This window comes from Adelges cooleyi, unplaced genomic scaffold (genome assembly GCF_023614345.1).
Source record: "Adelges cooleyi isolate 19-005CV unplaced genomic scaffold, UGA_ACOO_1.1 ACOO_flye_CR_arks_rails_tigmint_CR_PRNA_651, whole genome shotgun sequence".
NCBI classification, from domain to species: Eukaryota; Metazoa; Arthropoda; class Insecta; order Hemiptera; family Adelgidae; genus Adelges; species Adelges cooleyi.
The window spans coordinates 11,275,703-11,288,757 of NW_026096352.1; the positions used below are offsets into that span (position 1 = coordinate 11,275,703).

The 13,055-nt window shown below is 35.4% G+C and overlaps 1 protein-coding gene across 1 annotated transcript; it reads left to right on the plus strand.

Annotated features, from left to right (window-relative positions):
- Positions 1–3,807: 3,807 nt before the first annotated feature.
- Positions 3,808–12,676, plus strand: LOC126844237 (uncharacterized). The gene is made up of 2 exons (XM_050582261.1): positions 3,808–4,343; positions 10,852–12,676. The coding sequence occupies exons 1-2, from the start codon at positions 3,950–3,952 to the stop codon at positions 11,346–11,348; spliced, it is 891 nt and encodes a 296-aa protein (XP_050438218.1). The 5' UTR covers positions 3,808–3,949; the 3' UTR covers positions 11,349–12,676.
- Positions 12,677–13,055: the final 379 nt, after the last annotated feature.

Below are 13,055 nucleotides of genomic sequence, written 5' to 3' on the forward strand. Positions count from 1 at the left end.
ATATGAGTTAATATTTTTCCTTCAGGAGCCGATTTACTGTTAACGAGTTAGAGGATTAAATATAAATAATGTGTTGATTATACGCAAGTCGAAAACTTGTGCTATTTTTTCAATTATTTTACTTGCACATACTTGATAGAATTCGATATTAAACCATTGACCATTAGGAAAGAGGCTTAAACATAATATCAAATAATTATTAACAAATTACAAATAAATACTATATTTTACACAAACTATTCAAAAACTGAACTTAACTTTAGCTAGATTACGAAATTGAACGGTGGACTCAGCGCATTTAAAACACATAAACATTATGTTTGACTCTATAAACAAAAAACAATTTTTTTTAAATTTTTAACAAAAAATCAATCATAAACCTCCGAAATCACTTATTATTAGGTACGTTTAATTTTTTTTAAAACTGCTACTAAATTATTATTACACCTAATGACAGTAATAACATCCGTCAGAAGTTTAGTTTCCTAAGACTTCAATTAAAAGCTGTGTGGTAGTATAAAATGTCCAGGTTACTATGTATGGATAAATCAACAAACAATAAGCATTAGTTATAACTTATAAATTATAATAGTTAGAATCTATCGGAAACACTTAAGCCCCAATCTGAAGCAATCGACAAACTTATAAATTTCATAACTCAATATGACTTGGGTAATTATTTATAAAATTTATGTAAACTAATAGCCTTTGCTGCCGAGATTAATAATACAAAAAAAAAATTAGTTATAATATACACGGTGACTCATTAAACGAAATACACTAATTTTCTTTCAAAATAATTACAATTGTGTAGGCTTTTTTTTTTGAAACATTTTAGTTTATGTTATTTTAAAATATTGGACAATACTAAAAAATTTCAGCAAACTATTCTTATTTAAAAAGTCAATTAAATATATACTTTACTATTTAAATTCCAAAAGTTGATAACGCTTTGAAAAATACTAAAAAAGTGCATATTATTTTACAATTTTACAATATCGTAAATTAACATAAATACAAATTGGTACAAAAATAAAAACTTCAAATTGTAATTATTTTCAAAGAAAATAGGTGACTCGCATTAAATTGCACCATACGAATTATTGGTGTTCTTCTTTGTGTATCTAATTACTCATAAATAAAATTTCCGAAACTGTACCTATGTCCTATAATATGTATTGCCTAAATCTTCTTTTAAGATATCTTGACACTGATCACATTCCCGGAAATCCGCCTATGCGCTTAGCGCGTGGCTGGTGCAGAAATATATAATGAAATATTATTAAAAAAAAAAACAAGGCCTAATGGTACATGTATACTGTAAATGTTGTATATGTGCGTTAAAGTCTCATTTTATTTTTAAGATGAATAGAGGTAATGTTTAAGAAAAAAACCGGTTTTAATAAATTTCGACTATATCGATTTTTTTTCAGGTTAATTATTTGTAAAATATTCAAAGTATTATTTCTAGCCTATACAACTTTTTTTTTGTTGAACAAAAGCTATTTTTGGTAGAAAAAAATGCTGTGATAAACTTGTGAGACTTAGGCAGGTCCGATTTCTGATTTGTAAATGGATAAGAATTTGTTGGTCTCCTTACTGGGTTATGTGGGAAACCGATTTTCGTTTAAAAAGGATCAGTTTATTGCAATTTAATAAATTTTAAAAACTTCCATAAAAAAAGCAAAACCTAAATAATCTGTTTCCAAATAACCATGTAAAGTGGCCAAAGTACTTATTTTTATTGTTTAAAGAATTTTAATCGGACCATCCTAAGTAGCCAACATTTTGTCAACTCTTTAAATATTCTTTTTAGAAATATTTTCTAGGATATTATAACTTTTAAAACCAACTTACACATGTATACTTTTTTAAGCAACTTTTTTAAACGAATTTTACGATCTATCAACATTTTATTATGTTCATTCAAAATGTTAAACAAGGTATTTTGATTTTTGACATAATTTGGAAAAGCTTCTCACTATTTATGTTCTTAAAAAATTGGGTTTTTTTCTCAATACAATTTTTCTTAATTCAAACTTTGCAATTTATGGTTTTTGCTTTGCGTCAAATGCTTAAAAAGTAATAATTTAATAACTTAATTTTAAACATTAACTCATTTATTAATTCGTATAACAAATCTTAACTTAAAACAAAGTGATGATATTCGTAATATATTTTTATTTTCAAAATTTTAAATAAAATTCATAACACTTCTACAGAAACTTTTAAAATCCATCTTTTGAACAATCCATCTTTACTTCAGCTTGTGAAAACTCATTTAAGACTACCAATGAGTGATGAACACCTAACAGCTTAGCCATTGGCTTGTAATTTCTGTGGAAAAAGATACGGCTTTAAAAATAAACCTTAACCGAGCTATTTTTGGCCACATAAGAACTAGGAGATATCCTCTTATTGCTTAATATAAAAAGACAATAAGTACTCTTATAACTTATTACGCTTATACAACTGTATAAATATACTACTTTGTTGTTTTTTTAAAACATTACAATATAGTGATGTTTTTTTTACAAAGATATTTAATTGTTTGTTTTATTTTGTGTAAATAGGTACATTTACCCCAACTACACATTGGTGCAAATAAGGAGGGGCAGCGGAGAATTAATCCCCCCCCCAAATCAACTTATCTTTAAGTAGGTCCAATACTCGTTTAGCCCTACGTCGTGTTTTGGTCAATATTCTTTACAAATATTTTAGGCTATTTTTGCCTATGATAGTAAATTAATAAATGATTTATGGTTATAGAAATGTGTGGCAAGAAATTTGCAAGCGGTTTTTTTTTTCATTTATATGGGCCGTTCAAAACTTTTGCCTCTCTCATTCAAAAACTGAAAAGAAGCCACAAGTATTATCTTGAATTATAATACCGTATCAGTAGAACGAAGTATAACGATTTACCAAAATCAAGTTGATATCAGACAAATGGACATTATTTATAATTGTATTATTAGGTATTTCTTTCTAGAAATGTCCAGCTCGCCAAGTTCAAGGTAGGTTCGTTGTTTGTCAGATCCTGGTTACGAAATGCTCGATCAAAATTTTTTGTTCAGCTGAAAGTCGAGGCTGAGTATAGACGCGCCAAAAAATTTGAGTTAAATGAAGAAAAAAATGTGTTAATTTTTTTCATGTAACAGTTTTTTTTATCATTTTAAAAATTGCAAATTTAATTGGGTGATTTATAAAAAGTACATGGGTCTGATTGCGCATTGAGTACAAAAAAGCGTGGTTACAAAATCGTCAAGTCTTTTCCATAGAACATAAAGAAAACACACACACACTTAACGAATTAAACGTTTTCAATTAAAGAAATATGCATTGGCCGCGTATACAGATCATCCCACGTTGTCTGTCGGTAAAAATGTATGTGTGTTTTTGTCGAGAAAGCGACTTCCGCCGATTGTCGACCTTGCGACCGGCCGCCGCGTCCCGGGACGTTGTCTTGGTGTCATATCGACCCCGGGGCTATAGGTAACGAATCCGTCCGGCTTCCACATCGGCGGCGGCTTTTTTGTGTAATAACATACGAGTAATAACAATAATAATAATAATCATAATAATAAAAAAAAATTGTAACGGCGGCTGGGCGGCGCGCGTCATCCTCCTAACTGCGATGACGACGCGACGGCCGGTTCGCTCTCCCGTGCGCTACTTCTGCTAGAAACTGGTCACGTCCATCGCCGGACCGGGTTGCCCATCGGCGGCGGCGGCGGCAATGTCGGCACTAGAGCGGCGTCTATAAATGCACCGGACCGCACCACGAACGATCATTCCTTGGTTAACCACCCGACGACCGCATATCGCATTCGCGCGGCGTACGGTTCCGTTTGTTTATCAAGTTCTTGATTAGAGTTTTTATTTTATTTTTATAATACGTTTTCTAGTGTATACAACTCACAGCTATAAATTTCATACTATAAATTCCGCCATGCTCAAGTACTCGGCATTGATACTGGCGGCCGCCGTCGCGGTGGCCGTTGCCGCGGATCCGCAAGAGGCCAACGTCGTGCCACAGGCGTCCGCCGGCACGGCCGTCGGCGAAGTTACGTGGAAAAACGTGCTGGAATGCTTCAAGTCACCCAAGTCGGCGGTCGACTGTCTGGAGGTTCGCATGGACCGAGCGGTCGGCGTGTGGCGCGAAACCACGGTACGCATGGCCCGCAGTGATCCGGACACCTCACCCGAAGACGCCACCAACGTCGGCGACATTGTCCAGGAAATCGGAGACCTCATCACCTACGGAATTTCACGGTTCTTCCGCGGTGACGAGGAAGAAGCAGCGAACGCTTCGGCCGCCGGTGAAATGTTGGACGTCGAAGAAGGTACGGACAAATCATATAATATTATTACGTTATCGTTATTTTACTATCAAATATTTTATTCTGTCTGTAAACACTATCGAGTCATATAATTATTAAGATTAAGATTTTTGACAAAATAATATGACCACTTAAGCGCCGAAAATTTAACTACAACCAAATCGGTCCGTTAAATGTTTTAATTTATTTTTTTCATTCGACCCCTCTCCCCTTCCGGCATTGCGGCATAGATGGGTATTTAGGTACTTTGGGTGCATGTAATTCCCTATATCATATTATAATATATGTAATTAACATGTTTTCACATTGGGCGCACAAGCGATTCGACCAAAAACCGCGAATGGCGTGGGGCCCATCATAATCTTATCAAATATATTTTACTTAAAAGCTTTAACTAGTGATGTCATTTAATTGTTGTAACACATAAATCGATTCTCGACGTCACGTTGACACCACCGATTTCATAATTTATACATTTATTAATTACTTATTACACATTGACCAGTTTGTACGCGGATTATTTTGAGAACAGACTGGCCATACGTTTTTAACGCTTAACTTATTTTTAAATACTTTATCACTTTATCATTCATACATTATACAACATGACTCAACCGTTATAATTAATTATCATTGACAGACCCCAATAAAGGCTGTTGGTCGTTAGATAACGGTGGCGCTTAGCGACGGATACCTTTTTGTAAATACCTTCAAATTAAGTAGCTCGACGTACCGATAGAGCTTTTGCCAATTAACACGTCTAGTAACTAGAATGCTTTCTCGACCAGAATGCCCTCTAGTATCTCGTCTTGTTCTGTTAGTTTTGCTGCTTTCTCTGGTTTAGACGAGTCTTCGCACACGTCCGGCGAAACGCTCAACTTAAATAGAAATTCAAAAGTCTTCGGAAACCGCATAAAGGTTTGTTTGTTTGTGTCGTTGTTGGAAAACGCAGACGATAATGGGATGATAATAATAGTAATAATTTATATAGAGAAATAATGTAATGTAGAATAATAATATATTATATATTGAGAGAGAGAGCGAGATCACAGACGCGAGTATATGCCAATATAACAATTTGGCAGTATACAAACGACAATAATACTCACGAATTGATTTGTTACTTATTTTATTTATTTTCCCAATTCGAAAACCCAATATACACACACCTATGGCCGTTTCGTGCAGCTGCCATGAATGAAAATAACAGGTACCGATTATACTTACTTTTACTACGCTCGACGTCACACACTACTATATTATTATTACTATTATTATTGTTGTGTTGTTGTTATTCTCACGAGACTACTATTAATACTACTACTACTACTACTACTACTACTATATCATTATAATGTGTTGCATTATTACTATACGCTGTCACGGCTTGTTATCTCGATGCTCGGTGATTAACCGCTTTAGGTGAGCCCCGTCTTCCCCGGGGCGTTTCGTTTGCCGTCTTGCCGTAGTGTAAGAAAAAAAGTAAAATTACTAATTATGATAATATAGTCGGCTAAATTCGGCGTGGTCAAACGCACGTTTGTCCACAGGCGCATAACCCCATGTACCGACCGTGACCGTGACACTGAAAAACGTCGTCCGAACCGTTTTTATAATAATATATATTAAAAAAAATTTTTTTAAACATAATCTAGCGTTTTTCACCTGTAAAACGCGTCCAATGTTATTACTATTATTATTATTACTGCTATCTACGCTCATTGAATAACGGTGTATGCTCTATACGATGAGTACAAATATATAAATATATATATAATATTAATATCATAATCGGTCTCGAAATCACAATTTAATTAGCTGTGATCGCGTTTTAAGAAGACGTTACGGCGAGACCGGTCGACGGTTTGAGAAAATAATAACTTTATAACCGTCCGAAACCGTACAATTATTACTCCTTGTCCTTCGATCGAATTATAACACCCTCGGGGCGAAACAGTTAATTACTATATTAATCATTTCAAAGAGAACGTCTAATTACCGAATCTAGCTAGTTTGTTATGGTTGTTTTCACCAGTTGAGTGATTAAAAAATTTAATTTACTTTAATAATACATAAATTGTTGGCCAGTTCAACGAGTCAAACGACGGACGAGGGCGGCCACCAGACTTGTAATTTCGGCAATAATAGAACACAAAACATATTTCTGGAGCCAATATACCGTTAACGATATTATCAAGAACATAAAGGACTTTTCTTTTTATCGTGGGAACCGTCATAGGGATGTCAGTGATGAATTTTTTAATCGCCGTACACGTCCTAGTGCTACTACTTTTGGCCGCGCATCTCTCTCTCTCTCTAAGTAGGATTTGTCGGGACGAGGTGTTTGTGGATATCCCTAGTCGGACGGCGAGATTTTTTTCAAGGCACATCATGTAATACCACATGATAATAACTATATATTGTTCAGTCCGGACGACGGTGAAAACTGTGAGCGATGCGCGAAAAACATAATAGTAACCAAACAAACGCGTATACCGTCCAAGAAGAAAACCGTTTATTTTTCTTAATAACCGCTTCAGTGATAATCGACGCCCGTATTTTATTCTTCTCCGTACACACACATACACACAGAAGAAGAAGACACACGGCCGCGGCTTTCACCGAATAATAATATTGTTAGGAAGCACGATAACACAATAATATTAGAATCGTGTAAACCGTAATACACAAAACAGTACAGACTAGGTACCTATTGGACAAACAATTGCACGTCATGCATCCAAAAATATAATAATAATCGTTATAATCGGTTTGGGTTTGCTCCGGGCAACTTTTACGGTAGGCCGACCGTGATACGCATAACGTGTGGTTATTTTTATATTTAAAACTCAAAAAACCCGTTACACACGATATCGACTTCTATATAGCAAAACACAACATGGTTGTCGGGTGAAAGCCGGCGACCCGGGCTACCGCAAGACATACTTGTGTGTACACTAAAGGGTAGGCTTGTGGGTGACCTCCGTGGTCAAGAAGTGCACTCGCGCTATAATATGTGCTTATGTGTCTTAAGGTCGTGACGGCATGCTTTCCCAAATAAATCCGCCGGAATCCGGAGAAAATTATCTGTGCAAGTTTGTACATACATATAAAAGATCAAGAATAGAGTCGAGGAGTTAATATAAAAATCGAATTTACCGCAAAAATGCCACGGGTCGTTTGGCCGTTAAAATATGTTAATAAACCGTTAAAAATATACTGTGCCAATTTATCAGTGCTCATCAAAACACTGAAAACATTAAGTGAACGATTGGTTTTTCGAGACGGCGTAGGCGTAATACGACAAAGACGAAATCCTATATTAGAAAGAAAGTCCGCATAGTAAGAGTAGTTTTTTTTTCGCATTCGGGGAAATCATCAGTTTTTCCAAAATGGACTATCCTAACCAGTTCGACGAAAGTGTTACGCCGGATGAGTGGAATAAATCTAAGGCGGCATTTTTTCTTTTTCATTTTATTATATTATATTATTTTTGTTCAAACACAGCAAATCAAACCGGTCGTGTCCGATAAGTTCATAATGTAAGATAATATTGTACTCGTGTATAGATGTGCGGGGGGTGGTCGGGCGAAAGTAGTTTTTGCGTTCTGATGAAAATGTTTGATTTTTTTCTCTTTTCCTTTTTCTCTCTGAACACGACCGATGACGGTTAACCCGCGTTACCGGATTTGAACCGGATACAAATAATACAGATATAGTACAACGGCAATGATGATAATAATAGCGTGGCTTAGAACATTTTAAAATTATAATACATCTTCAGACATTCTTGTGTAATTATTACACGTGTATAATATAATAATATTCGTATTATATATAAAAATATGATTTATAAATGATGACGATGATGATGATGATGATGATGGTTTGCGTTCAATCGATTTATGCTTAGTCCGAACGACCGGAATATAGTCAACGCGCCCGCTAACGGCTTAGGTGTATAATGTTTATCGACGTGAAACGGTAAAACTGTTTTGATTTGCATACCTACTTACATTTATAATAAACCCGTTTTTATTCCTTGTACTGTATCAATCGGCCGCTCATTACGGTAACGTAACGACGTGACAAGTGACCCCCCACGAGGGTTATAGTGCAAAATGATGACACAACATTCAAAACCGTGCCGGATCCGGTTTGAGTCGACACTAGTTCAGTTATTCGGTTCTTCCGTTTCAGATTTTTAGTCCAAAAAAGTATTTTTGAAGAAAAAAAACTTTATTGCCCGACCGTAGTGGGTTAACAATTTTTTAGTCAATCAATGGTGGGCGTCGATACACAATTACAAAGACCAAAACAAACAACACAATAAGAAAGCATTATAACGATATTCTGATACTGATTTTGCCGGTTCTAGTATATTTATACAGTACAATAATGCTATATTATTATAACAACAGTATGGACCAAGTTAGACTCTAGTGCGAAACGATAATTATCAGAGCGTTAATTCGAAACAAGCGAAAGCTCATTATGGTAGGACGTTTATTCGAGAGTTGAACGGACTAACCTGACCAGGACTGGGCCTACTCGTTTCGTTTACACAACATAATCCAACATCATATATTATATTTCTTAAACCCAAAGGCTATAGCTTGCTTGGAAAATGTACGCCGTATCAATATCGATTCTACGTGTTAGGCGGCAACCGCATCGCTCTCTCTGCCTACAGCTTACCGAAGCCCACTAGGTTAGACGTCCCACGACGCATAAAAAGAAGAACTGCCAAGCCGGATTAAAAAAAAAAAAACTTATTACTATCTACCGTGAACGAAACGTGTACAGAAATCGGTGGACTTATTCGTCGAGCCGACAACAGTACAAAAACATCTTCTAAAGGTCAAAAAATAAAAACCCTAGTGTTAGGTACGAATCGTTAGTTTCTGGTCAATAAGACTACGGTGGCCGGAGTGCGTTTTAAAGACCTATACCCACGAATAAGATGTTATCGATTGCTTTCTGTATCCCTCGTCGTGCTTCTTTCTAACCGCCGGACGACCTGACGGCTCAAGTATAATATTGTAGAAAACAACATTTATTCCGGTGAAAATATATATTATTTAGTTTTTGGTAATCGTTCTGGCTCGCGTCCGAAATCGTTCTAGATATTCTGAATATAGTTAAGCGATACGTTATATTTATGTATGTACCTGTACACCATACACAGTGTCTACCTATATAATTCACGTTTCTTTCGACTCGTCTTCCAAGTGCGCGGATACCCGTTTTACTCGTTTAGAAAATTGGACACACGTCCGGCGGTCGGACCATTGCCAAGGGTATCTGTCATATCGTTTCCATAAACTCGCTGGTATACTGTGTTTATCGTGTCGCCGACGCGCATGTAGGTCAACTGGTTCTTGTCGGAGAGAAGATAAACACATGTGCTCAACGCTGAAACCGGTCGGACGCATACAGGATAGGTGAAGATAAATTAATAACATTTAACTGGGTCGCGTATCCGCCACCGTTTGCCGATCAACAACCTTACGGCACACTGTCAATGCATTTCATCTATACATCTGCACATCTATACATCTATACATATATAATTTGTATATATACATTGGCAGAGATCAGTGGGGAGGGCTTGGGTTATTAAAAATAAATGTAGCACTGATTTTAAGTTTTAAGGTTATTTTAAGATTTTTAGAAACCCAAGCAACCCCCCTTCCTGATCTCCGCTAATGTATACATATAACTTTTTTTTAAGGTTTTTCGCCTTTTTCCGCTCTACGTCTCCCCGGGCGTATCGTCGCTATAACTTATGTACATGGCGATTGTCAACCGTTAAACTTATGGTTTATGTTACACCCGCTGTACATATTAATCGACATGCAAACGGCCCTTTCTTTGCCCGCCAGACGTCTAATAAGTTGATAGGTCTACGACGAAAACGGATTTTTTTGTAATAATTTAATATACAAACGCCTTGTTCACCGACATACGTTATTTGTAATAAGTAACCGTAGGTATACTAAAATTAAACGTCTGATTCGAATTTTAAAAATGTACACTTAAACAACGCGTAATTAAAATGGCACTTAATTTAATGATCTCCTTTTTCATACATAACGTAGGTGCTTGAAAAGTGAAATCCGCGGTCTTGGGAAATGAGGACGGTAAACTGGCTTTATCAAAACGTCCACTTGGAGAAGCCATTTTAGTTCAGTCTAAATTTTGTCCTTAAAATACACGGTAGCGCTACAGGTCCAACTTTATAGGTTAACATCGTAAAATTATAAATTAAAAATAAATTAAACGACTGGTAATTAAATTTGACTACAAAAGCGGTTAACAATTGCGCAAACTGAAAGCACCCTGGGCCTTCATCTTCTAAGGGTATGCTTGATCCGATGTTGTTTTTATGGGAGAAAAATCTCATTATTACGCGAACCCTACCGTTATTATAGATATTATAATATTATGTAGTTAGTCGTGTCCAGTAATACTTATTAAAATAACTAATAATTTGGTGTGGATTTTGCAGGTAGAGGACATCACAAGAAGAAGAAGATCCAAAAGGAAATCAAAAAGTTCGTGTTGAAAATCTTATTCGGTATCTTCTTGGTGAAACAGAAGATCAAGATGATAATTATGACGATTCAGTCGATATTGATGAGCAAGTTCTTGATCGTGGCCATGATCTACGCGCTGTCCAACACGTTTAAGATCTGGTACGACATCAAGAAAAGCAAGCACCACCACCACGACAAAGTGGTGTACTACGAGAATGCCCACCACCAACACCACTATGAGCCGCCAGAGCACAGCGAATACGACGACCACCACCAGGGATGGAGCGGCGGCATCTGGGGCAGGAGCATCGCGGCCACCGAGCCCGGCATAATCGAACAGGGATCCAACGGCGGCGGTCACGAGAGCATCAGCCGGTTCATCAGGCGCGTGCAGTCCAGGCCGGAAGCGACTACGGGCCAGGCCCAACATTTGGCATACAACGGCCAGAGGCCTTCTGCGCCACACTAACCCGCGGGCATTCTCGCGCAAACCCGCCCACACAAACACACTCCTCTCTTCCTTATTGATACTCTAGGCATTTTTCACAAGCAATCCATGTATGTGTATATTATATACATATGTTGTATTGTCATTTATTTAAATATTTATTTGTTTAGTACCTAAACACACTAACGATATATATTATACATGTAATGATTATTATACTATTTACGACTAATGTGAGCGTTTGAGCGCCGCCGCCCGGACCCAAGTGTTGGATAATATTAATATCAATTACACTCGGGTCCTCCCTCAGGCAACCCAAAGATAAATATTTTTTTATTAATATCTCGATTAATTCTTCTTTTTTTTATATTTTTTCGTTTTATACATTTAAAAAAAAACTCCTAAGTAGGTAGCCATATATTACGTATACGTATACTTATACACAAATATTTATATTACCATACACATATATTATAAGTATACGCATACCCAACAATCGCCATGTAACTTGTCCGTAAATGTATACATAATAATAATATTGAAAAAAGTTATTATTATTATTATTCAATGTGATATGTTTTACGGATATTAGTTATTTTTTATACTTCAAACTTGACTAAATGATAGTTCAAACTTAACAAATGATATAATATAATATAGCTAGGATTACAGTTTGACAACTCATTAGTCTGGTCAGTTAGATAATGTCTATTTATTATTATTTATTTATTTATTATTTTTATTAATAGATTTAAAGACTATTATTTTTTGTATGTTTATATTATATTTAATTATTTATTATCGCACTCGGTGACCTAGGCTTCTGGGTCTATAGTATTTATATATACAATATCTAACAATAAATAGTATTTACGTATTACAATAAGAAATTATATCACAGTATAACGAATTCAGCACATAGATCTACCGTGTCTACTGTCCAGCCTAAAACATTACTCAATCTATAATATTAAAAAAAAAATGTAAACTAATATAATATACAACATTATTGTCCGTCCGTTTCAGTTCTGTACGGGTATTTTAATTCGTAAATAATAATCCAAATATGTAACATGTGTCTGTGTTAGGTAAACAGACGGACCCAAAGTTGGATTTTATCTGGTTGGTCAATTGTGACAAGTCCACGACACTGTAATAGCATAATATTATATTATACCTGTTGATTGTGTTTTGCCGAGTACAAACAAATACACACTACACTGCGCAACCGGTTGATATGTATATTACTCTTTATTATTTAATAATTTATTTTTATATTTATTATAATTTATTTATATATATATTATACATATTTATACATTCTGTAAAATACAATTTTTACGCCCAAACATCGTTTACGTTTCAATTACCTAAATCAATCCTGATCTATTTTTATTTTTATTTATTTTAGCTATAACGCACGTCCAGCCGGTTTCGAGTTACTTTTTTTACATTTTCTTATCTTTATTTTTATTTTCGAGAAGTTAATGAGCTCTACTTACTAGGCGCTAAACAAGTTCACGTAGAAGCTCGACATTATTTCATATCAAAATAACTAATTATACGTAAGGATTATTTCAAATATTGATTGAATTAAAATCCGAATTGCGTAACTAATTTCTACAATAAACTTAAAAAACAATAACTTTGATAACTTAAGATACGTACACAAATAAAAAAAAATTGGAATTTATGTTAATTTGTAATGACCAGTTGACACGAAAAGAA

What these genes read in the sequence shown, in the direction of transcription:
- LOC126844237 (XM_050582261.1), top strand. Translation starts at nt 3,950, where the DNA reads ATGCTCAAGTACTCGGCATTGATACTGGCGGCCGCCGTCGCGGTGGCC. An exon ending in AATGTTGGACGTCGAAGAAG is followed by an intron (nt 4,344 to 10,851) that starts GTACGGACAAAT and finishes TGGATTTTGCAG; the next exon opens with GTAGAGGACATCACAAGAAG.